The sequence below is a fragment of the Pithys albifrons genome, chromosome 5 (assembly GCF_047495875.1).
Source record: "Pithys albifrons albifrons isolate INPA30051 chromosome 5, PitAlb_v1, whole genome shotgun sequence".
Classification (NCBI taxonomy): Eukaryota; Metazoa; Chordata; class Aves; order Passeriformes; family Thamnophilidae; genus Pithys; species Pithys albifrons.
In genome coordinates, this window is record NC_092462.1 from 55,168,642 (window position 1) to 55,193,887 (window position 25,246).

Sequence of the window (25,246 nt, forward strand, 5' to 3'; positions counted from 1 at the left end):
ATTTATGTAAGATAACCATGTCTATGTGAAAAATATCTAGAGGCACATATATTTGAAGAAATAAAGGTCAATAAAGTTAAAATTGATTATTCAAAGTGCAGGCAAACATATATGTCTGGGCATGAAGAGTCTATAGGTCATGTATAAGCAATTAAATTATAATAACCAAATCCTGGTTTCCTAGACAAGTTGTGTGAAATTAGACGATTACAGAATGTTCTGTAAGAACTCGTGGTACTGAGTTACTGCTTCATATCAGAAGCACTGCAAAGTCTGTAAGGACATCTCTGCCACAGCATCTTATTCTTCACGAAGACATATTCAGTGACATCCCATGTAGCTCCCATCTGCTGCTAGGCAGACACTTAGTCAAATGGATCCCTCTGAACCACTTCAGCTAAAATTCCTGTTGCACCTCTGCCTCCCTGTTCAGACAGACGCTATGCTCCTGAGTGCAAATATTTTGAAGTTTGTGAATTTTTTTCTTCATAGGGGAAAAAAAAAGCATATTTTTCATTTTCTCAGTTAAATCTCCTTTATCTGCCCTTTTTCTATCTCAAAAACATCAGCTGCCACTCAGCAAAGAGAGAACAGGACATAAACCTGAACGTACAGACACAGATTTTGGAAATGTATTAATCTGATACTCAGAACACTATAGTGTTTCTGGTTTTTAAATTAAAACTTTGTGTATTAGAGCAACTGCATTTCTACTTTTACTCTTTACTGTTTTTCTACAAGTATATATTATGCATTTTAAGGGTAAAGAAAGATCAGTGATGGACAGTTTTTATAATGCCACCATACAAAGAACACTATGGAAATTATAACAAAACATTATACTGTGTTCTGACAAAGCCAGGATAGTATGGATTTTTTTTGAACAGACAGTTCTGACACATTACTTTGCAAATAAACAGAGTTAATCTTACAAATAAGAATTTGTTTTCTCTGAACTTTTTTAAATTGGGTTTCAAAATTTTTTGTTGTTATTATCAAGCTTTTAGATATGAGCATTGCTAATACTTCTCTCATTCTTGTTACCCTTTTTCTTCCTGAAGAGGTACAGCTTAAAGGAAAATTTAGCATACTTCTTTCATAAGCTCTAGCATGGACATTACAATGAAAAGGAAACTGCATTATTAAAATCTGATGTTAGTATAATCAAAACAAAACAAAATCCCTGTCTTTGGCACATTGATAAACCACTTCTATGTCTGTATCATGACATAAAATTAATCTACCCATTATTTTCACTTGACTAAACCAGTTCAAGTTGTATTTGTTAGATAAATGTCAAACAGAGGACAAAGCATAGAATAGTTTAAGATGTTGTAGCTGCTGCATGCTATCTTAGTTATTAAGAAGGCTATAAATACTTTCTAGTATATCAGTTTGCATATTTCTCATTCTCTAGGCTTGGCTATGGAAACAGCAAAACCCATCAATGTTATTTACAACATGTAATAAACACTACAACTCTTTTTTATTATATATATTTTTAATTAACTCCAATGTTTACCAACTATAAAAATTGCCTAAGGCAAGAGGACATAGCAAAGCATCAAAATTCTCTGCATATATGAGGTGAAAGCAAAGCATGTGTAAATCCTGATGATGATGACCACACGGGCTCTTGTATCACCATCACATCACTGCTTGCATTTCCATCATTGATACTTTTTACTTAAAATAACTACAATAAAGAGCTAATTACCATTTTTAGAAATAATTATATAACCTAGTATCTGGAGAGAATGACTATAAAGCACCCGAATTTTACTTGCTTTTCTAACTCTCTCAATCATTTCCCAGTTTTCCAGAAAGCACACAGAGCTAACAGGTGAGAGGGCAGAAGGATGCACGGCTGCACATGTTTAGCTGCCCTAGTCCCTGTGTTCCTATTACCTGCTGCCACTACCAAATACACTACCAAGTATGTGCTCCAAACACACAGAAATACCCTAAAATATTTTATTATATAATGGTGCAGATGAAATATAACACAAACATAATTTAAATCAAAATTTATACCTGCTTCTGAAAAACCACAGAACAGATGGAATTTCATCCGAACTGAATGACCCGGAAGCCACCTAAGCTACTCTTCTGCTATGATCAATGGAGAGAGAGGTCCAGGAGGCAGCACATAAAGTAGATGGAATAGCTTGACTCCTGAAGGTATCTATCTGCCTTCATTTTAATTGTTCCTAGATAAGTAACTTGTGTTAGATGAGAAGCAAGCTGAGGTGAGATAAATTGGCCTAAGGGCCAAAGTATACCTTTAAGTAACAAACTTTAAAAAACATCCTATGATTCTGTCCCAATTAATTAAAACTTTATGGAGAAGACAGATTTATAGTAATACAGGGAAATTTTAAAAACCTTACTGCTGTATGGTCAATATGCATGAATTCAAGCTTATTTTAATAGTCCCAAATAAGATCAGTATGTTCTAATATTAGGACAAAACATTTGCTAGGTTTTAATAATGAAATACAAATTGAGCATGTAAAGAATGTGGACTATTTTCCTACTATCAACATAAATCATACCAGTGATGTGGTAAACAGGAGGAAAACATGTAAGAAATTTTACAAACAGACCCTGTGTTCAGAAGCAAACAAATTTAAACTCCAATAAGATGCTGAAATCCATTACACTTCATATACTAGTATATTGTAAGCCATCTCTATAAACATATGTATTAGAGTGATTTCAAACTCCTACAAAAAGCACCCTAACATTTCTAAAAGCTGAATACAGTAACCTTACAATTTGTGCTTGTTTGCACTTCCCTTGGGGTGTATAACAGCACAATAAGATCAGGGAACTTGAGTCTCACAACCCTTGGGACTCTGACTTGCAGACTAGAATCCAGAGTGTGAATAAAATTCTGCAAAATTCAGCAAGAACACTGGTTCCCTTACTGACCTCTGTCCAAGCTTTTTACATGATTGTGAATTAAAAAAAAAAGTTATTATCCACTTCCTATGGACAGGAATTGAAAAGAGTAATACTGAGGGCATATCTAAAGTAAGACAGATCTGAACCTATGTTAATGGTCTCTTATGAGAACCTGCTGTTAACAAGGTCCTGTGTTTCTCACACCGTGTAGTTCTCACACAGATTCTTCCTCACATGAATTCTTCCTCTGCTCCCCTTAAATTCAAATGAGAATATTTTATTAAAAATATTTTTGAAAACTTAAAAACTACCAAAAAAAACCCACCAAAAAACCAAACAAACAAACAAACAAAACCCCACCGCACTTTGAGGTGATTTCCTTATTTTAGTTATGTCAATGGATATATTTGCTGGTCATCATGAAATCTACATCTGTTGTTTAGACCTACTTCAAGACTTTGAACAAATTTAAGCCCAAGAGATACAAAGATTGTAAATATTGTACCATACAGTACTACATCATGCTGTAACATAATGAACTAAATTGTATTACTGGATACCATGCACTGTGGATAGTAGTTTCCAATGATTTTTATTACCTCTGCTCCATAGTTTGGATGTTAAATATTTATTCCGCTTAAACTCTAAGAGTGGATCATCCATGTGTTTCTATTTCTTTTTACCTCTCTTCTTTCTGTGCCTGTAAAATGCCACACATAATTTAATAATGAACTGCCAAGAAGATGGGTAAATGTTTACCCAGAACTTTCTAGTCGAAATATCTTTCTTTTAAATTCTCTTAGCCCCTTTTAAGACAGTGTGATAAACCCTTAAATTCTCTTAACCCACTGTAAGGCTGTGCTATAAACCATGAATCTATTCATAGCTTGGATCATTAATGAGTAAGTATATTCCTTTCTTTAAAAAGAGCTGGCAAAAGCGTAACATTGCCTCATTTTCCCCCTTCACTGTCAATTACACACAAAGTCACAGAATAAGCTTCTCACAAATCAGGCGTCCTAGCTCTTGAATTATGGAAAAGTAGAGAACATGGGCACTATTTCATTTGTGCTCGAAATACTTAAGCCTCTTTTGAAAAAAAAAGGTTTCATGAAAAACAGAGGATTAGTCATAAAACTGACATCTCCTCTGTTTTGGTCTATACAGCATAGGTCAGCCAGAGGAGTTTACCAGACTGACTCTGAATTTAACTTGGGTGTCAAATTTTTGAAGGTTTGTTTTTCTGGAGTTACTTTTTGGTTTTGTTTGAGTTTGGTTTTGGGTTTTTTTATGCTGTTGTTGATTTTGTTCCTTTGGTTTTGTCATTGTTATAACAGAGAGAAAACCCCTCTTTGGGAAAACAGTGTCCAAGACATGTGCTGCTACAGAGAAAATCTGTAAATTAAGATCTTTCATGTCTTCATTGTCTTACCTTTCACCATATACACTAAGATTTTCAAATATTTAAGGTTTTAGGGAAGAAGTTAATTAAAAATAAAAACAAAGACAAAACCAAAAACACCAACAAGAAACTAATAGTAACACACAGATCTCCAACACTTTCTGCAATCCAGCAGAAATAACAAAATTTAAATAATATTCACACTCCACAATTTCTTAACATTTGACATCTTATTGCACAGCACTATCTAAATACTATAGTATTAGAAAAAAAATGGTTTGATGAGAAGAACTGAGAGTGAAATGAAAATCTAGAAAACTTCACACTTCCACTGGAAAGGTAAGACTAAAAATGCAGAGCACAAAAACTGGGATTACAAGACTGATAGTATAGTAGCCCATGGTATAGTACATGTGAGTAAAATTCCCTTATATGTCAGTACATGTATTCTAATGCCTGCTCAAGAAAAATTCTCCTTCCAAAACACCAAACAACTTCACAGGTTGATTTCATTTGGCTCTCAAAACAGCTCTTCATAAAGTCAACTTATAAGTGATTATTTTAAGGTTCAGTAGGGGGGTTTATTTTTTCAGAATTTTCATGCTTAAACAAAAGAAAAAATGGGGAGAAAATACTCTGGGAGCAATTGTTTCCATCCCAAGTTCTCTTTGTTTTATTTCTTCATGTCTCTGTAATAGTTATGTACTCTATGCTTCATGTAAGAGTCAAAATCATTCCAAATATAAGCATAGAAAAAATAAGTAGGTGCTTATAAAACCATAGAAAGATGGTTTCCTATCTATATGACCCAGTGTCTTCAAAGTGCACTGCTTTTGACGAAGATGAAGAGGAAGGTAGAGAGCATCAGTTTTACTCAACAAAGTTATCCCCAAATATTTTTTTAATTATTTAATGAAAGACTTCACCAGAATCTAGAGTGTTGAATGATTAAAAAATAGCTCTTCTTTCTGAATTACAAAGAAAATTCTAGGACCTAAAGAAAGAAAGGAAAATGAAAAAGACAGAATTCTAATCCTTCCCCTCTTCTATGACAAAAATCCTGCTTAAATGCTAGGTCTCTCCTTTGGGAGACGAGCCAAACACCTACAGTTTTACAATATAGGAAAAAAAAATCTGGATTTCCTTCTCTCAGGAGATCTTTTCTTTTCCTCCTCCAGATTACAGGCTTACAATGCCTTAAACAGGGGATACGTTCAGTGACAGCATATGCCTCTTGGACCTGCAATTCTTTCTTATTAATCTTGTGAGGAACTATAAACTGTTGATTGTAACCTATAACACCTACCTCATAAATAATCAGACTATCCTCTCTCTACGTTTTATAAAAGCTTGAGGTGAATCTCTATTATGTCAAAAATACAAAACACAGCAAAATGTTTTCTTCAGAGATTCAAGGACTGAGCCATGCCCTTGGTCCAGATTAGCATGGCTTTCATGATGTTCTGAAGATGTGAAAAAAATTACCAGCTAAGTGAGGATTTCAGAAAGGTTGAAGACGAATTCCATAAAATTACAAAGATTTAAAAAAAAATGAAAAGTACTAACATTTCTAGGCACGTTCTTACTCAATTGCTTCCCTTATTCAGGACTTTCTACTGTATAACATAGGATTTATTTTCACTGTTATCATTGAGAGATTTGAGCATAAATACTACAGATTCAGCATTCTGATTCTTTGTATTCTGCTGTCTTACAGAACACACCTTCAGAATGACACCTAATTATTACTGAAACCCCTGTTTCTACCCATATACCAAAATGTAGTTTCTGATTTGAAAGGCTCCTATCACTCTGTGAATGTTGAAAACTCCAAATGGAAGACATGATCTACCACATTTTGATTTAGAAGTAGCTGGGGAGTATACTTTTAGGCATATTCATGATTTAGACTTCAAGTGCTAAGGTGCATTTTAAAAATGTTCTACAATGTTCATGACAGCCTGAAGAGTCTTTGTGACTTCTATTTTCTCACCTTTTGTAAAGAACCCTTCTGTATGTGAATACATGTTATATAATTAATAGCATTCTGCACATAAACTCCTGGATTCCCTCAATGTACATGTTAGGGAATTCACCAATGCTGATAAGAGCTATAAATTTCATTATGCGTGAATAAACCTTCTCAAACATACTCATATTACTTTTAAATTATTACTAAAGATCATTAGCAGTAATAAAAAGAATGTTCGATATTTTTACTTTCAGTAAAGGCAAGATGCCTTTTATGACTTCAGGTTTAGGGGCATTTTCTGACCATCTCTTACAGTGAATTTATCAAGCTCACAGTGAAAAATGCATGTTGGCATAATCCTCCACTGTCACTGTGTATTGCTGCCCTAACAACATCCACTCTTGTAAAACAGAACTGCAATCAAAAAGTTCAAAATTAATAGCTGCGAAATCTCAAGCACTCATAAGCATGTGTTTTTATCACTTCCATGCTCTGCAGATCAGGTACTCTTGTTATTTATTATTTGTGACAGTGAACAATTCCCACTTGCTTTAGAGAAAAAGTGAAGAGCTGTTTGAATAACTAGTAAAGTGAAAAAACAGGTTTGGAACTGTTGGAATCGTTTCACAAGAACAATGTAAACAGCCCAGAAGACAGTTTTCTTACAGAACACTATAATGTGCTGACTACAGTATGTGCTATTCTACCCTCTATGTATCCTGTGCTTAAAAGCAGCTTTTACAGGATGTTCTGCATTTGTGAAGTGTCTGAAATGATGGAGTCTTGGTACAGAACTGGAGCTCCTGTGTACTCTGGCAGTCACCCTTATAATTTCTGAATTGGAAAAATGCAAATATTTATAAAGGCTTAATGAAGCAAACTGCATATATGCTATATATGGTTAGCACATGGCCTGCAATTGATCCAGAGAGGACTCTGGAACCAGCATCCCTAACAGCTCACCCCGCCACCACCAAGAGAGAGTGAAGCACTACTTCCTGCTGCAGTTTGGCAGACATGTTCCTCATCCCTCTGAGATAAGCAGAAGAACATGTAGTATTACATGAAAATATTTATGTATCAACAGTACTTTATCTTCTAAAGAAGTGACTGTTTTATGAGAAGAAGCTAAAGAAAAAAAGCATGGCTATAATAGTTTTCTTGAAATTATTCTTTTCTTCATTTCTTTTCAGAAACGAAATATGGAGATAATATCTCCAAACAGTATATATTTCCAATTAAAAAGGAAAGATTAAATATAGTAACTGTAACAGCATTACAAAATGTCTCCATCTGATGTAATATTAACATATGGGAAAATCTATCATAGATCAGGACAACGAGTAAGATTTGCCTGTGGGCAGTACTATCATCAGCACACAATTAGTTGCAGATTGGAGACACTAGCCTTAGATCTGTTCTCAGGCCAGTATTCTGCTTCCTGGCTGATTGAAAACCAACGGCTCTCAATGAAATGCTATTTAATTAGCTACAGAAAATTTGATTAAATGTAAAGGTAGTAATAACAAAATTAGTAATGCCCAACATAACATGAAATGGTGTAGGTCATATTGAGAGTTTTCGGTGAAGAATATGAAATGAAATGAAAAGATTCACATGTTTCATGAGAATCTTTTATGGCAAAGTAATTTTCTCTAGTTTAAAAACAAAACAAAACAAAACAAAACCCACAACCCAACCCACCCACATTTTGAATGCTAAAAGGAAATCTTTTCTACTGTCAATTACTATAAACCCATCAAAAAGTATGAATACTTAGTCCTTAATGCTAAGTCTTACAAATTCTTGGACTTATTTTTTTCCTTTGATAACAGATGGATTTTCTTTTATCTTTAATAATTTGCATTAATAGTAGATCATGAAGTCTTATAAATACATAAAGCCTTTTAGAAACTTTCGGTAAAGTGATGGTTTATCCAGTTGTTTCATATTTCTGCAACATTAATTCTCCAGAAAGTTTATTGTATAATTTAAAAAGTTTAGTCAATTTATATATTTAATTAAGAACTAGTATTGAAAAAATGCATAAAGTTAGCATTCAAGGTTCCTAGAAAGGTGCACTAATGTTCAGCATTAGAAAGTTCAAGATGAACTTTCAGTTCATTCAGTGGTGCCTGCAGGGTGAATTGAATAAAATATCCCTCCCCACCTCTTTGAATGTGAGACCATAAGTGATAAAACATTTTGGAGTATAATGAAACCAAAATCTCCTTAATTTATTCTGCATAGAGGAATTTCACACTTGCTTATCTTTTCATCTTTACTAAAGTACAAACAAAGAGATCCAGAATACTAACAATATTTCCTATATAATTACTTAAAGAACCGGCGTTGCACAAAAAAAGGACAAATTACAGAAGTGTCCAATGTTATCCAACATGTGATGGTAAATGGCAGAGCCCTTTTGCAAATAATTATGCAGGTTTCCTTCACTTCTAAACTAAAGATATCTTGTGTTTGCTTTTGGTTTGTTTGTTGTTTGCATTTTTTTAATTCATCAAAAAAAGCACAGAAAAACACAACAAGCAGCAACTATTTTAGTAACATACAATCCCACCTATGGACCTGAACAATTTAAACAGAATGAATTATTGTGCTGCACCAGGCTGTAGTGGTTTCATGTCTGCTCAAGGTAGCTTCCAGTGTCAGGTTTGAACCTACTGAGTGAATTCACCCGTTACATAAACCCACATGCTGGTGAAACACCTACTGCACCTCAGCAGTAATTCTCCATCAACCTATACAGTACTACTCACATCTGCACTGTAGTGAGATATTTCAGATGTTTTGCTATTCTGTTTTATAACTATATAACAATAAATTGAGTAAAATGTATGACCCAGACTATGTGTAGCAATTCCTAAGGAAAATACTTCTATTGAAAGCCTCTATGAAAAAGGTACTGCTCTGTTTCATCCCCATTGCTGTGATTTTTACTCACATGAATTAACACCTGCTCTGGAAATAGCTGAATTATATTCATATTCAGAAAAATGACATTAATATGAAATGGTCAATTTGGGCCTTTAAGTTGCAGGAGGCAAAGCCCTTCATTATACTGTCAGAGGAGCCTTCTGAGTGAACTATGTCTCTGTGACTGATCTTACCCAAGACCTGGGCTGAGGTTCAGAGGCTGATCATGTAGTGCGCTGTTAAGCAGAGATTTCTAGTTCCCAGTGCAATTATTCCTTCCGTAAAAGAACTCACAACACTACTTGAAAACTAAACAAGTATTCCTCTCTTAAGGAAATCAATTACTATCCTTCTGTAAACTTGTACTGCAATTGGAATATAATTACATGCTCATTGGAAATAGCATTTTTCTAATTCAAAAGATTGATGGATATCCTCTCTAACTATCACGTATGGCACACGTTATGCCATTATAAACAATTTAGAATACATGGATGGAGATAAGGAAACTGATTCACTATTTCATTACTCATAAATTTCATAACAATGTAGCTTCCCTTACAGCAGGTGTGATATAAGTTTGGAACCAAGTGAACTAAATAATGCTTTGGTTTGCTGTTGGTCTAGTAACAATATCTCTATTCTTTCACCTTTTGAAAGACTGTAAACTGTTAAATGCAGCATTTAAAATAAGACTTGCAATAAACGGAACAGGTTTTCCTAAGCAAATGGCCAGATTTCATCTGAGAGACTGTTTCGCATTATAACTTTGACAGGAATTTCCAGGCCAAGTCTTTCTCATAAATATGCCTACAAGGGTTAATACACAGCTCGACTAATAAACACCATGACATATCATATAATAGAACAAAGTTAACTTGCTGTACCACTAGTTTGAGTAAGAATGTGTTCAATACTAAAATCTTATTTTTTCATGAAATGTCACGAAAGGCATCATTCCCAGACTTTGTTACAAAGATATTTTTACATTTGAATGTAATGCATGATGAAAACCTACTCTCTAATTTTGCACATTAGACATATATATATATGCTGATAACCTAAATGGTAGGGATTTGATGTATAACATCCAAATTGATAAAATGGTCTTCTCTATCTAGACTTTGTTTTAATATGAAGCAGTTTCTAAATATTATAACACCTGATACAATATACAGCAATTAATATTAGATAAATTTGATTGATTTTTTGGAACTACCTGTAGTTTCACCTAAAATGAGACAAACATCAGCCTGAGAGGTCTGAAGATGAACGGAAATTCAGCTAAGCTAATTGCTGTCAGCATTGCTGCTGTGAGAACAGCAACAGTTTGTGTCAATTAGAAAAAAGCCTTGTTAACCTAAAATCAGTATATATGTGAACATGTATCTGCACATGCACATTTCAATTAATAGGCACATGTATGGCACACACACATTTGGAAACTGCTTAATTTTCAACCCCACCAAAATGCATTACATCCACAGAGTGCTTAATTTATTTTTAATTATTGTTCCTTTAAGTAAACCAAAGGATTAGTGATTGCTTTTTTGTTTGGCCTTGAGCTGCAGCTACAGAAAAGTGTATCTCTGTGCACCTCTTGCAGATAACTCAGAAACTTTCAGGTATTTGAACTGACATTAGGATGTGTATGTTCAGACAGCTGAATCACAACCAGAATTCCATGACAGTCTCCATAATTTTCTTTAGTCCATTTTCCAGCATAACACTGAACTCAGAAACACAATTCCACACCAAGTTGTATTTCCGCAAAAAGCACTGTCCTGCAAAAGGATATTTTCCCCAAGGATAAGTCTCTGAGACTCTGTTAAAAGTACTTCTGTCTCTCAAGATGTATCCAAAGGAGCAGGGCCTACTTCTCATATTTTACATTGCTCCAGGGCTGAAAAGTCCTTGACATTTATGCATGGCTAAACAAAATAAATTACAGCAGCCCCTCCCGTTTCTCTCTAAGAAGTGCTGCCACAGAGAAAATACTTGGAACATAACACAGAATACACTTCCCGGCCACAACCCCAATCAAGAACCTAATTTTCATGGAGTTTATGGCAGATTCTCCATAATCATCATGTGACCATGTAATGCAGAAATTTTTATCCTGTTAGTGACAAATATTTTCTTTCTTACAAGGTGATAACATAAAGGAAATGGTTCAGACATGACTGCAAGATAAAACTGTCTCTGAATTTTTGGTAGGCGGAATCTATTTCTGTATTCTAGTCCTCAAACATATTCTATGAGTGATTTGCAGCACATCAGATAGTACCTTCCATACCTAGTCTTAAAAAAATAACCTTACGTTATCTATAATTCTCTGTAGATAATAAAAGATCCTCTATCAAATATTTTGCTAAATACTAATTTCATTGTTTCCTAATACTGCAAGAATACTACTTGCAACCACACATCCCTTTCATTCAAGAATTACAAACTTAGACATTAGGTTGTTTGAGTGAGAACATTCGATGTATAACAAAATCTCATCTGGCAGAAAAATGGTTGCTTTAAAAAACATACCCACTCTTGGCAGTAGTCAATAAGGTAAATTAAGTTTTATAAGACAAAATTATTTTCTTCAGCTTCTAATAATGAGCCATTTGTGATCCACTCTGAGTGAAACTGAACAATAGTTTTGGGTTATGATGCAGCATTTTAAAAATTAATGATTACAAAATATCTGTGTTACCTAAATGAGAGGATTTTTTAACTGATATAAACAATAAAAAAAAAGAAATTACATAACTTTTACTTACATTTCAGTTTTAAATGGGGAATGGAACATTGTTTCTGTTCAAATTTCTAAACCCCAAAACTTACTCTAAAGTACGGAACATTGTTTCTGTTCAAATTTCTAAACCCCAAAACTTACTCTAAAGTTTTTTCATCTTCTTCTTCTATCAAAAATAATAATAAAGTGGTTCCTCCACACTACTCATATACACTATATATGCAGTTAATTCTCTGCTTTTAAAATACACTCAAAAGTTTTTCTTAATTGCAATTGTAGACATTGTCAGTGAAAATAGCCACAAAAGAGTGAGCAAATGATTCATGTTAAGAACAGTTCCACACAGTTGGACAACTTCAGTGACATAATTCAGGAACTTGACTAACTAGTACTTCGGTATAACCACATTTTGAGATTTTGGCCTGTGTTCATGGTCTGCTCTCAGTTAAATATTGATAGAGGAAATTGCACTAAAATAAGAAATGAAAAACATGTAAAACCTCCTATGTATTATTCTATTCTTGTAAATCACATTTTAGATGCCTCAACTAACCTCACTTAGCAGTAGTGTGATATTTTGTCATCCACAACAGAAAATAAAAGTGACCTTGTGAAGTCTCTGTTTCCTGAAGTATATGGAAGACAGTCAGTCATAGCTTGAAATATACCTGTATAATATCAGAATTTTCTTTTTACAAATTTAATTAAAAATACAAAAATGAAAATATATATTAAAATAACTAATTAAAAACTTTATTTTGATTCTTGATAGTAACTGTTAGTCTATTTTTGTAATTTCAGTTCTTGATTACAATGAACGCATCATCATCATGGCTAGGCTTCACGAACAAAGATTTGGCAGGGCTCTCCCCACGTGGGTGTGTCCTTCCAGCCTTCGCAGTGGATTTTTAGGTGAGGCACAGTGTGTGTGAAACTGGCCCCACCCTTTAACTCCTAAGGTTCATCTGCCATGGCCGAGTGAGCTTGGACGGTGACAGTGAAGTCCTCAGGACTAGAACATACAGCACCCAGTATTCCCAGGAGTTCTCCCATCTGAGTACTAACCAGGCCTGACCCTTTGATGGGATCAGGTATCAGGGTGCCATTTAACTGCCTGGTGAATGTATAGTATATGCTAGAAAGTCCAAAATCTGATAACAGACAGACAACAAATCTACTCTCCCAGGAAAGAAAAATCAAGGAAGAAAAATACAAAAATAGCATCCCCTCAGCTCATGGTGAGATGAAAACACCTAAAAAGGTAATAATTATTTTTAACTGGATAAATGTAGAACATAAATTACATGGAACACACTACATGTAGCCTAAAACTGGAAAAAAGGAAAATATTTTGCAGCTTTAACACTTTCTAAATATGTTGGAAGCAGACTTACAAAACCAGCCTGCTAAGTAGTGTACTCTACTTGCTTGTATGCCTGCATCAGTATTTCCTATACATATATAGTCAAAGAAAATTATGTTAATCCTGCTAAGATTAGTAATTAAATACTAAAATGCTCAGCAATTATAGTGAAGAGTTCACAGTGCTTGTCAAGGATTTAGCTGACTTATGTGCATAATGCTAACTACTGCTGAAGTTTGTTGATTTTCTGTTATATTTTAATGCAAAACTAAATTGAGAAAGAGGAAGAATCAGACTCAGAAATACACTGCCACAGTACAAAGATGACACAGAGATAGTCAAACTGCTAACCATACTTATAACCCAGGTTCATATTGGTAGGTATGTACAACACCAGAGAGCTGCCTGAGTTGATAAATCAGATTCTATCCTCTTAAAGATGTTTCTTGCTACCTTTTGCCTATAATAGTACTGCTCTTTACTTATTCAGAGCATGAATCCTCCTCTACTCAGATCCTGTCCCTTTTGGCTTTGTACATCTCCTGGGAGCTCAGAATGATTCAGTGGTAACTTAGTCATTTGTGCACTGTACAAGATGATTTTACTGGAGAGTTAAAAAATAAAAGCTGCACTTAATAGTGGAACACTTTGTGTTAAATAAAGATAATTAAAGCATCAAGGATACATCCATTTCATGTTTAATTAGCCCCTCTTTCATCATAATTTGTTACCGAAGGTCAAATGTGGGCCACTTTTAAAAACTAATTGCAAAATTCTCAATATAATGAAAAATGAGAACAGAAAATTCAAAATATTTCTGTACACTTTTCATTAAAGAGTATCAGAGTTAAATGTATGAAAGAAGTCACCAATGTAAATGTTTATCTGTAATAAATGTCTCACTTTTTTTTTGCCATTTCACATATGACATTATTATGATTATTATACTGTAGGATATTTGCTAAGCTGAAAGTTGTGAAAACCTTCATTCTTTAGAGTTGCTCCATGATTATAAAAGTAGCCTTTGAGACAAGCATCTCTGTGTATGTGTGTATCTGTACATAAACAAGAAAAAAGATGGTGCTTTCCTGCATGGTTAAACTGATTGCCCCCTTAATGGATGAATTTTGGGTCCTGTTAAGGCTGCTGGGGATATGTGCATGTTTATGAGGAAATTCACCCATTTAGTTTATAGATACAATTCACATACATGATAACCAACTAGTCAAAATGCTTCTATACCGCAACAGACTGATTAGTGTTTGAAATATTATAAAATAAAATAACTGATGACCATACAAATATTTTTTTTTTAGAAATTAAACTCTACATATTTCAGTTTCATGGAAATAAGACTTTACAGAAAATGCATCTAATTCTGATTAGTGTGTCAACACACTCTGCCATGATAAACATTTTTCTTTGCTAAACAGTACATTTTCAATGAGAAAAGGCATTCGGACTTTTCATAAAGAGTTACAGAATTGGTTAAGAAGCCAATATCCCAAGCAAATAAATAATGCTGTTCAGAAACTCTTGTACTGGTTCTGCTAATTCTACTGATAATGACAAGTGTCTCTTAAAAAAGACAAAAAAACCCCCAAAACAAAAAACAGATAGCACTGCAGTGTTTTAAGGAAAAAATAATCATTGTTTAGTAGAGCAAATAAGAAAGAAACCAAAATAATATGATGACCAAACATTGTGAACATATAAACAATGTTTAAAAGTCGTGTTCTTCAAATAGTGGTTTATAACATGTTGATTCATGATTAAAAGTTTCAGTGAAATAAACCTACTTAGAAGTCACTATTTTGCATTGTGAGACAAAATAGGGCGAGGAAGCATATATTACAAAGATATATCTGTAACTAAATGACAAAGTAAACAATTATTTAAAATTAAAATTCATTATGAGAATTATGATTAAGTATGTAACTCTCCAAGCTGCTAAGTGATTCCCCTTAGGCACTGAGCTTTCCTTATCTTTGGCTGTCTTTGCTGGAAGTTAGTACTAACCAGGCTCCTCACAAGCAATGCACAGCTTTAACTTCTGGCAAGTGATTAAGACCTGTGGAATACTAAGTGATTTAAAATTTGTTTGGCATTAAGCAGATATGTTAGTGCCTTACTAAAAAGGAGAGAATTGATAAGTGAGATGCTAAAAGAATATTTCAGAGTAATACTGTGTTAGATAAGACAAGAATAGGAATTAAAGTTGTGGAAGATCTCAAAAAAAAGTGAGTGAAATGTCAGAAGCCTACTAAGTACAGAATTTAGTTTTAAACTTTATATAAAATACGCATTGTCAAGAGAAGGAGAGTTACAAATTGTTTGCAGTTCTCACCACTGGAGTTCTCTTATACAATACTGTATCAAACAAGATATATTTGGGAAGTCATATAAGAATTCAATTCATTAACTTAAAAAGGAAGTATCAAATAATGAGAATGAAAACAACCTGCATTGGCTGGGGTACACCAGTCGGTCATGTAAGTAGAGACTTTATTTCCTGACTGCTCTACTGTAGGTATATGAAAGTATCAATTACCCGTTCTAATTACACTAGTGGAAAATTAGTATTGCACTCATCTCCAGTTAACTTAGAACAGGTATGTTCTGCTGTGTCCACTTATTTGTTCTAAAATTTTATACACCCTCTAATGTCTCCTTAGAACAAAGGGAACTGATAATGAGTAAATAAAGACAGTTTTAGAGATTTCAAGTAATCTTCCTACCAAAGTCATGTCAATATGACAGTGGTTCTGTACCACACGTACAGGGGAACCATGAAACAATCTGATATACGCATCAGAACCCTTTAATTGCATCTGCTTCACATTTCTCTCCAAACAATGTACTAAACAAGAGCTCCACAAGGTTTGGATGTTAAAAATCTTCATATGTTTTACCTGTTAAACTGAGAAATACTGAACTGTCAATGTTTGAGATGTGAAAAGTATACAAGTAAGTTTTAACGTCCCCACTACAATGCAAAAGCATGAACAAAACTCAGCAACAAGCTGGCAAGTACCCATAGGAAAGTGGTAATGAAGGGTTTGTATCTGATAGTCTCTCCCATAAAGTCTGTTATTCAGCAATACTTTTATCGTTTTCTTGGACAATTTCCAACTTATGTGCACACTTTACAAGTGAACAAATACTTTCTACATGTTTAAAAATAAACAGATAAGAGATTAGAATACTGGCTATAAACTACTTGGGTAAACTAACCTTCATAACATATTTAGCTCAAAAAAATTACATCGAGAAACTGATTTTGCAACAAACTACATAAGTAATGGAGCAACTCAGGATGTCCTTGTTTTGGTTTGATTGTTGCAAGTAAAAATATAATTAAGCCATTGTCTTCTACTAAGAAGTTTTCTAATATATTTTATATCAAAACGTATCTTTGCAAAATGTTAAGTAATTCAAACCTTTTTTTTATTTCTGTATAAAATCCGAAATAAGGGGTTTGGGGGTTTTTTGTTTGTTTTGGTTTGGTTTTGTTTTGTTGTTGGGGTTTTTTATCAAGCAAAACAGTAATTTGTAAGGCACATTCCTTTACCAATCCTACACTTAGAATGCAAGTAACTCTTTTACACTAAAAATAAATTACACTTTAACAGATTACAATCCATATGTTTAGGGGAATTGCAGCAGCAAGAAAGCAGTATCTGATTAGCATATATTCTATCGCTCCTTTTGTCCCAGTGTTCATGAAAATGTGTTTAATAATCTTTAGGAGATGGAAGCTAAGGAACTTTCTTAGTATTTTATATTTTATACAGACTATTCTTAAACTGAAATTGTGATGTACTCTCTAGGAGGGAGTTAATGAAATGTATCACCCAGAATCTACTGTCAAATGTTCTGCAAGTCTATATGACTTGTAAAACCACATACACAAAAGTTCTGGGAGACAATACATCAGCCACACTTTTTTGGTGACCTGAAAGACTAGGGAGGCTCATACAACCAATTTTATTTTACATATTTTAAGTATTTCTGAGCAGAATGCAAATACTGGCAACACAATGTAAAACTTCGGTTGTAGTAAACCAGTTGACATTTCAAAGTATTTTAAAAAAGTCATTGTGTACCATATTTGCACGTTAAGTTGAACGGGGAGCATTTTTGTCAAACTAGTCAGAATTACCCTGTTCCAGACTTGGCTGCGTATATAAATGTATCAGCATTCATTTGTTTCTGGATTCTTGTGTAACATGCATTGTAGCTGAGGAAACATTCAGAATATTATCTTATATGTAAAGATGTAATGGAAATCACCAGGTGTGAAGTATCTGATTTTACTATCACCCAAAAAGTATCACTCCAAAGAAAATCTTATAAAAAAACCCAGACATTTTCACTTAGGAGGTTGATGCTGCTCTCTGCTATCCCTATTTTATTTGAAGGACTTAAAAGCAGTTCCTACCATCACCAGTTTTAGGCTATGGGAACACCACTGAACCGATCCTACCAACACAGCCGAGACCAGAGCCAGTCTGTCGTGGCACCCCTGAAGTCACATTTCCCTCCAAGAAGCCTCACGGCAGTCACACCCTATAAACACAGCTATGCGGCAGCTGGGCTGGCAAATTAGGGCCTCTCAGCTTGAATGAAATCTCATGCGCTAGGCAAGAGGGGCATTAATTAGTTAATTAATTAATCGAATAAATAAATAAATAAATAAATAAATAAATAAATAAATAAATAAAGGCACTGAAAACATACGGGAGTGCGATTCTAAACTCACTAACGCTTATGTGTATTCAGAGCAACTACTGCAATCAGTGCAGTCTCTATGGTGTAAATTAGATCACAGACAGGCTGTGTAGATTATTTAAGCATTTTAGTCCTAATGAAAGAGCTGGTAATTACAGCCATTAATGCTTCAGGGCATCGGTTGCAAATCCACTCTCACTCACAGCTTCAGGAACTGTCTGGCAGGCAGTAACCCCCGAAACACCTTGCTGCCGAGGCGAAACTTTCTCCTCCTCAGCCGGAGCTGACCCGTCTCTAAGGCTTGGAAAGCACCGCTGTTGAGGAAGCGAACGGACCGGCTGCCGAAGGCGGGGCCAGGGGGCGGGCGAGGGATGACGGCTCCGCCCGGTGTGCGGAGTCCTGATTGCCCACCTCCCACAAACCGCCGGGCTTGGCCTTCGGGCAGGCGACTGATAAAGGCATCTCAGGTTGCCCTACAGCTCGCGGTCGGGGCTAATGCCCGAGTACCCGGCCCGTGCCCTGCCCCCGCGACCGGCTGCCGCTCTGCCTGCGACGGGGCAACGCGGTCACGTGGCCGCCCCCCTCGGTGCGGCTGCACGGCCAGGCTATTTGGCTGCCGGGTCTGAAAAGCGGAGGAAATGATAAAAATAATAATAAAACAGTAAAGATATCTGGCTGTCCTTCCTGCATGCTGTGTGTTGCGCACCTGACTGGCTGTGGGGCGGGGATACCGGACTGAACGGGTCATTGAACCTGACGGTGGTGTGTGCCTGTGCCGCTGTGGGAGACGAGAGGACGGCATCAGTCCCCACTCCCTCACCCGCTCTGTGCGTAAGTGTGCCCGCGTGTGTGTGTGTGTGCGCGCATGTGAGTGAGTGAAAGGGCCCCGCGGGGGTGTGCGGGGCGCAGTGCTCTTACCTGCTTGCTGTACTTGCTGCTGGCCTGGCAGCTGTACTCGGAGCAGTGGTCTGACCCGATGGAGATGTTGTCGCCAGCGCCCACGAAGGTGTTGGCCGGGGGCAGGTCCTGTACAGCCTGGTGCTTTTTGCCGGCGGTAGGGGACTGCGGGTGCAGCTGGACTGTGGGCAGCGGCGAGCTCGACTTATAGTGCCTGGCCAGGTCGGGACTGCCTGGACCACCATTGACGGAGCGGTATCGGCCCATTCCAGGGCTGTCTGAGAGCTTCTCGTTGACGCTGTCGTAGCGCTGCCCATTGGGCTTGGAAGCCTCAACAGTGACGATGCTGCTGTACAGGGGCTGCTTGCCCTTCTTGCCTTTCTTGTCCTTCTTGGGCTTCTTGGCCTTGTCGTGCTGCTGCGGAGTAAAGAAATCCTCATGGTCCTTCTTGCCAGCCTCGTACCCATGCTTGCCCTTGGAGCGGCAGTAGCGGGCCATGACCACCACCAGGATGAGGAGGATGACAGTCATGATGCCAGCCACCACGCCGATGACTATGCTAAGCCGCTGCTTACTTAGCTCGTAGCTGGGGTCACCAGCAATGTCCTGGGCCAGGGGCGTGTGAAGGCTGCGGGCCACCTGGCTCTCCACCACAGTAGCATTGGACAGACTCTCATTGACAAAGACGTGGAGCAGGGCAGTGGTGGACTGGGGTGGCTGCCCACTGTCATTCACCTGCACAACCAGGCGGTGCAGGCCATAGTGCTTGGGGGCCAGCTTGCCCACCAGTGACACCACGCCACTGGCTGGGTCGATGTCAAAGAGTTTGAAGGGGTTGCCTCCAACAATGCTGTAGTTGAGGTCAGCATTGAGACCAGTGTCAGCATCGGTGGCAACCACTGTGGCCACCACGGTGCGCATGTTGCTGGAGGGTGGCAGCACAGTGTAGGAGCTGTTGCTGGGGAAGGTGACTGCGGGTGCATTGTCATTCTCATCCATCACAAAGAGAGACACAGTGGCCGTGGCAGACCGTGGCGGCTCACCCCCATCCACTGCCTTCACCTTAAAGGTGTAGCTGGTCTGCTGTTCACGGTCAAAAGAGACAGTGGAGAAAATGGTTCCGGTGTCATTCTCGATGGAGAAGATGCCAGCTGCCTGGTCATGGTCGCTGGGCTGGATGGAGAGGCTGAGCTCAGCATTGCGGCCCTTATCAAAGTCCATCACAGTCACCATGCCCACAGGGCTGTTGGGCTGCAGGTTTTCCTTCACATAGAAAGTGAACACATCCTGCATAAAGCGCGGCTCATTGTCATTACGGTCTGCTACCCGCACCACTACTGTGGTGGAGCCCTGTAGTGATGGCACCCCTTTGTCCCGGGCCATCACCTGGAACTCGTAGGTGTCGCGTTGCTCACGGTCCAGCACTGCCTGCACTGACACGTCCCCAGAGTCTGGGTCAATGCTGAAGATGCTGCCCAGTGCCTCTGAGGATAGGGGTGAGGCCTCCAGGGAGTAGGTGATCTCAGCATTCTTGCCACTGTCTGCATCCGTGGCGACCACTGTGGCCACTCTCTCACCAGGCAAGTTGTTTTCTGGGAAGGAGACCTCCAGCACGGCCTGGCTGAACACAGGAGGGTTGTCATTAGTGTCTGCAACCCGTACCAGCAAGGAGTTGTTGCTGGACAAGCTGGGACTGCCTGAGTCCACAGCCACAATCACCACATTGTAGTCACGGACAGCTTCATAATCCAGGGGGGCTGAGGTGTGGAGGAAATACTTGCGCTTGTTCTGTGGCTCCCCTTCCCCCTCACTAGCTGGTTTGAGCTGGAAGGGCACGTCACCTACCACAGTGCAGGTCACTACACCGTTTTCACCTTGGTCCCGGTCTGACACCTGCACCAGGGCAATGGGGGTGTCCACCAGCACATCCTCAGCCACACTTGCCACCCCGTCCCGGAGCGGGATGCGCCCTATTTTCCGGATGTCAATGGTGGGCACATTATCATTCTCATCCCGGATGTTCAGCACAACCGTGGCCTTGTCTGTCTTGGGGGGCTGGCCCCGGTCTCGGGCCATGACAGTGAAGCGAAGCTGATTCACCTCCTCCCGGTCAATGCGGTGCAAGACGCTGAGCCAGCCTGAGGTCTCATCTAGTCGCAGTAGACGCCTGACAGACTCAGTGGCTGCCCCAAAAACATACTCGATTTGCCCATTCACCCCTACGTCCAGGTCGGTGGCTCGCAGCTGCAGGATCGGGGTCCCGGGGCTGCTGTTCTCCGCCAGGTCTGCCTCATAGACGCTCTTCTCGAAGCGGGGGCTGTTGTCGTTCACGTCCGTGATCAGCACCCGCAGGATCGCTTGCGAGGATCGTGCCGGGTCTCCGCCATCCCGCACACGGAGGCTGAGCTCGTAGGAGTCCCGCTGCTCCCGGTCCAGCGCCCCCTTGACGATCAGCTGTGGCTGCTTCTCACCGTCCAGGGTGTCGGCCACCTGCAGCTCGAAGACGCTGCTGCGGGCCGCCGCCTCCGCCTCCTGCCGCCGCTTGCTGCCGCCGGGGTAGGGGGCGCTCTCAGGAGCCGCCGCGGCCGAGACCCCCCCGCCGCCTCGGCGGCCGCCGTCCCCACCGGGCTCCTGTAGCAGCTCGTAGCGTTCAATGCCGTTGCGGCCGAAGTCCCTGTCGGTGGCGGTGGGGAGCAGGTAGAGAGTCCCCACGGGCCGGTTCTCCTCCACAGTGAGCGTGAGGACGGGGGAAGGGAAGGTGGGGGTGTTGTCGTTAATGTCCAGAATGATGACCCGGCCCTCGAAGAGGTCCACCCAGCTCTGCGACGGGCCGATGACCGACACTTCGAAGTCCAGGAAGCACTCGTTCTCGTCGAAGATCATCTGGCACTGCGGCAGCTTTTCGCGGTCGATGCGCCGCTCTGTGGTGCTCAGCTCCCCGGTCATGTTATCGATCTTGAGATAGTCGGAGCCCGACTCCAGGCTGAATGTCACCTCTCCGGAGCCCGTCACGATCCCCAGGTCGGAAGCCACGTTGCCGATGCGGATGTCGGCAGGTCCCTCCTCGGCCAGCCGGTACTTCAGGAGCTGCTTAGCCGCTGCCAGGCTGACCCAGAACGGCGGAGGCAGGATGAACAAGAAGCAGCAGCAGCAATGTACAAAGCCAAGGAGGGTCGGCATCTTCCTCATCTTCCTTGCACTGAAACCCCCCGCCGTCGTCTCACTTCCACCTGCCCCCCAAATGAACTACCCTGACAAGCCAACAGAGCGGCTGACCGTCCCGGTGATCAATTATAAAATCCTTCTATTCCTGGAAACTTATTGTCTCATGGCTGGTGCAATTCGTGGTCAAACCCCTGCTCCTGGCTCCTTTGCTGCCCTCCCTGGCTTCCAGTTGTGATATACTTACAGTTCACGGGACAGTGTATTTTGCTTTTTAAAGATTCATCTCGGTAGATAGGGTGGGATTTTCCTCCTCCTCCCCCTTCTCCTCCTCCTCTCTGATTTTACTGTAATCACTTTGCAAGGTCTGCAATAAAAGCAGGAGCAGCACTATACGATTCGAAGCCCCCCAGGTCGTCGTCTTCGACACTAGAGTTAACTACAATTCACACGCTCTCTCTCTTTCCGCTTTCCCCCTCTCTCCCTCTCTCCCTCTCAGCCGTTTACGATCAAAGCATTAGATTTATTCTTCCCCCTCTCTGGACACACAGGGAAAAAATATGATTCGCTTTATTCAAAGGGCTTGAGTCCGGGAAAACTCCAAATCCTCTTAGCAACGGACAGTTCTTTAAAAAAAAAAAAGTACAGAAAATATAAAAATCCCAATAATGTCGGTAGCTGCACAGCTGATAAGAGACGAACCCCGAGTATTACAGACCAGTCCACAGAATATCCCCTTTGGTTGGCAGAAAAACACCCAAATCCATCTTCAGAGATCGCCTAAAATGTTCAGCTCTTTTTCCAGAGCGGATTTTTTTTTAACAACTCTGCGCAAGGTCATTAGTCACAAAGCAACGATACAGAAACTGCAGAAGCCGTTTGCCCAGAATTTGCAAGGCTGGAGATAAGAACATAGACACACAACAGTCCCAAGTTTGTTTTTGCATCCGCAGTTTGTGTGTGTGCCTTACCTGCATTTGCACTGCATGTGTTATAGCAATCTGGATCTGCAGCACTGAGAGCGATTCACAAATGAGATTGCAGTCTCTCTCTCTCTCTCTCTCTCTCTCTCTCCTCTTCCTTCCCGTCCCAATGCAGGTAACCAGATCTGAACTTGATCCTTTCAGTTCAAAGGTTAGCAACAAAACTATGTGTCCAAAGGCGATTATTCGACTCTCGTAAATATACCCGGAGCGGAACAAGATGTAACTGGATCCCCCACATGAATTAGCATAGATTCTGTATTACATCCATATAAGCGGAATGGCAAAGGGGAGGGGAAAAGAGCCGCGACGCGATTAAAAAAATACAGAGTTCTATTTGCAAATAAAATTGTGTCAGTTGTTTCCTGTGATCTGCACCGCCACAGTGGGTGAAATCTGCAATTGTGTATTCCCTCCTGTGTCTTTCAGAGAAGTGTGGATCAGGCGCTTCCACGGCAGAGCAGCTTGTGCTTCAAAATGTTGAATGGCAATTGAGAAGCTTCCCATTCGGAGGGAAAAAAAAAAAAAAGAAAAAAAAAAGAAGCGGTAAACCGGCAAGTTTGCCCAAAGTGGTGGGAGCTGCTGAAGCTTCTCTCGGTAGCTCTTCCCTGACGCTGCAGCAGCAGAGCCTCCTGCGCTACATACACACAGAAAGAGAGGGAGAGAGAGAAAGAGGGAGAGCAGAGAGAGAGAGAGCGAGAGTGAAAGAGGGAGGGAGAAAGGGAGGGAGGAGGAGGAGGGAGGACGAGTCAAGCGCTGCACTCCAGAAAGCTCAGTCTTACCCTCTGTCTCTGCTGCTGCTAGTGCTGCAAGTGGGATAGCTACTCATCTTAAAATACCAGTTCAGTCCTCAAAACCGATCCTTATTTCACGCCCGAGTGTTGCTTCGGTTGCCTTCTCCAACCTCTGTACTGATTTTCTCCTACCCTTTCCCTCCCCACCTCCGCTGTAGGCTGTGAATCGAGCAATGATTTTTAAAGCAAATGTTTATTTGCCTTTCTTTTCTTCCATTCTGCAGTTTGCGGAATCACGCTGGTAAGGCAAGTCGTTTCGCAGATTCCCACCTTCCCCTGTCGTGTCGGTGCTTTTGTGAAATAGCTGCAGTCACTGTAACTGCGTAAAACTCCAGGGAGCAAGGGAAGGCTGCCTTAGATCTCAGACTTTCGTCCTGTTTCTCAGTGCTGTTTGAGCCTCTCAGTCTTTGTGTTCTTCCAATTACCATGATTTGAATGTGTCTTTTCAGAGTGTTTGTGGGTTTCCTAGGAGAAAAAAAAAATCCCTCGGAGAAGATGATCAGGAAGGGGGCGAGCGGGTTAGTAGAATAAACACATGTAAGAAGTAACAGATTTATTTCCGAACAGAGACTTGCTGCTTCGATGATTGCTAAAATGTAGCGTCACCTACCTGGGTAAGTGGGAAATAAACTTTAATGTTAAAGCTCTCTGTTCAACTTTGCTTATTCTGCCGTCCCTAGTTCGCGTCTCCTTTTGACTTTGTGCCATTAAATCTCCTATGGCTTTTGTGTGCCCCTTCCCCTACCCTTGGTGATGCTTGGCTCCTGTACTCGTCCTCTCCGCTTGGACCGCGGACGGAAAAGGGAGACTCCGGGAGCAGGCGAGCATGGGGCAGGCAGTTGGGAGAGAACCGGCGTGTCCGGGTGTGTGTGTTTGTATGTGGGTGTGTGCACGCGGGTGTGTGCATGTGTGTGTTTGTGTGTGTGTGTGTGTGTGTGTGTGTGTGTGTGTGTTTGCGCGCGCGCGCTCTTGTGCGTACCCAGCGAGGGGAAAGCAGCAATCCAGCTGCTCTTTCTCCCTCTGTGAACATATGTGGGAAAACAAGTTGTTGCGGGTTCTGTGTGTGCGTGTGTGCATTCCTCGTTAAAAGTGGCTATTTTGAATAAAAATGCATGCAGACGAACGTAGTAAAATGCCTCTCTTTCAACGCGATGACATATTTGAGCGAAAACCGGACGGATAAGTTGAGGTGGTTCAAAGCAATGGTCACAGCGTGTCTTTGTCATTTGGGGCAGTGAATGACTGTAAGAGGGAGGGAAGGTTGCCACCTCTTTCCCTGGGGAGTCCAGAGGCACAGAAGGGCAGAGCCGCGCCTCATGGAGTCGGCGATAGGGAGGGACGGATTGCTGCCC

At 40.0% G+C, this 25,246-nt stretch overlaps 1 protein-coding gene across 7 annotated transcripts in view; it reads right to left on the reverse strand.

The window, feature by feature from the left end:
- PCDH7 (protocadherin 7) overlaps positions 1–24,053 on the reverse strand; it is a 262,493-nt gene extending 238,440 nt beyond the window's left edge. For 6 of the 7 annotated variants that reach the window (XM_071556669.1, XM_071556667.1, XM_071556670.1 and 3 more), the window contains exon 1: positions 18,977–24,053. In XM_071556669.1, the coding sequence (XP_071412770.1) occupies positions 18,977–22,144 (3,168 nt within the window). In that variant the 5' untranslated portion in view covers positions 22,145–24,053. The remainder of the gene's footprint in view (positions 1–18,976) is intronic. The other variant, XM_071556665.1, reaches the window with a different exon arrangement.
- Positions 24,054–25,246: the final 1,193 nt, after the last annotated feature.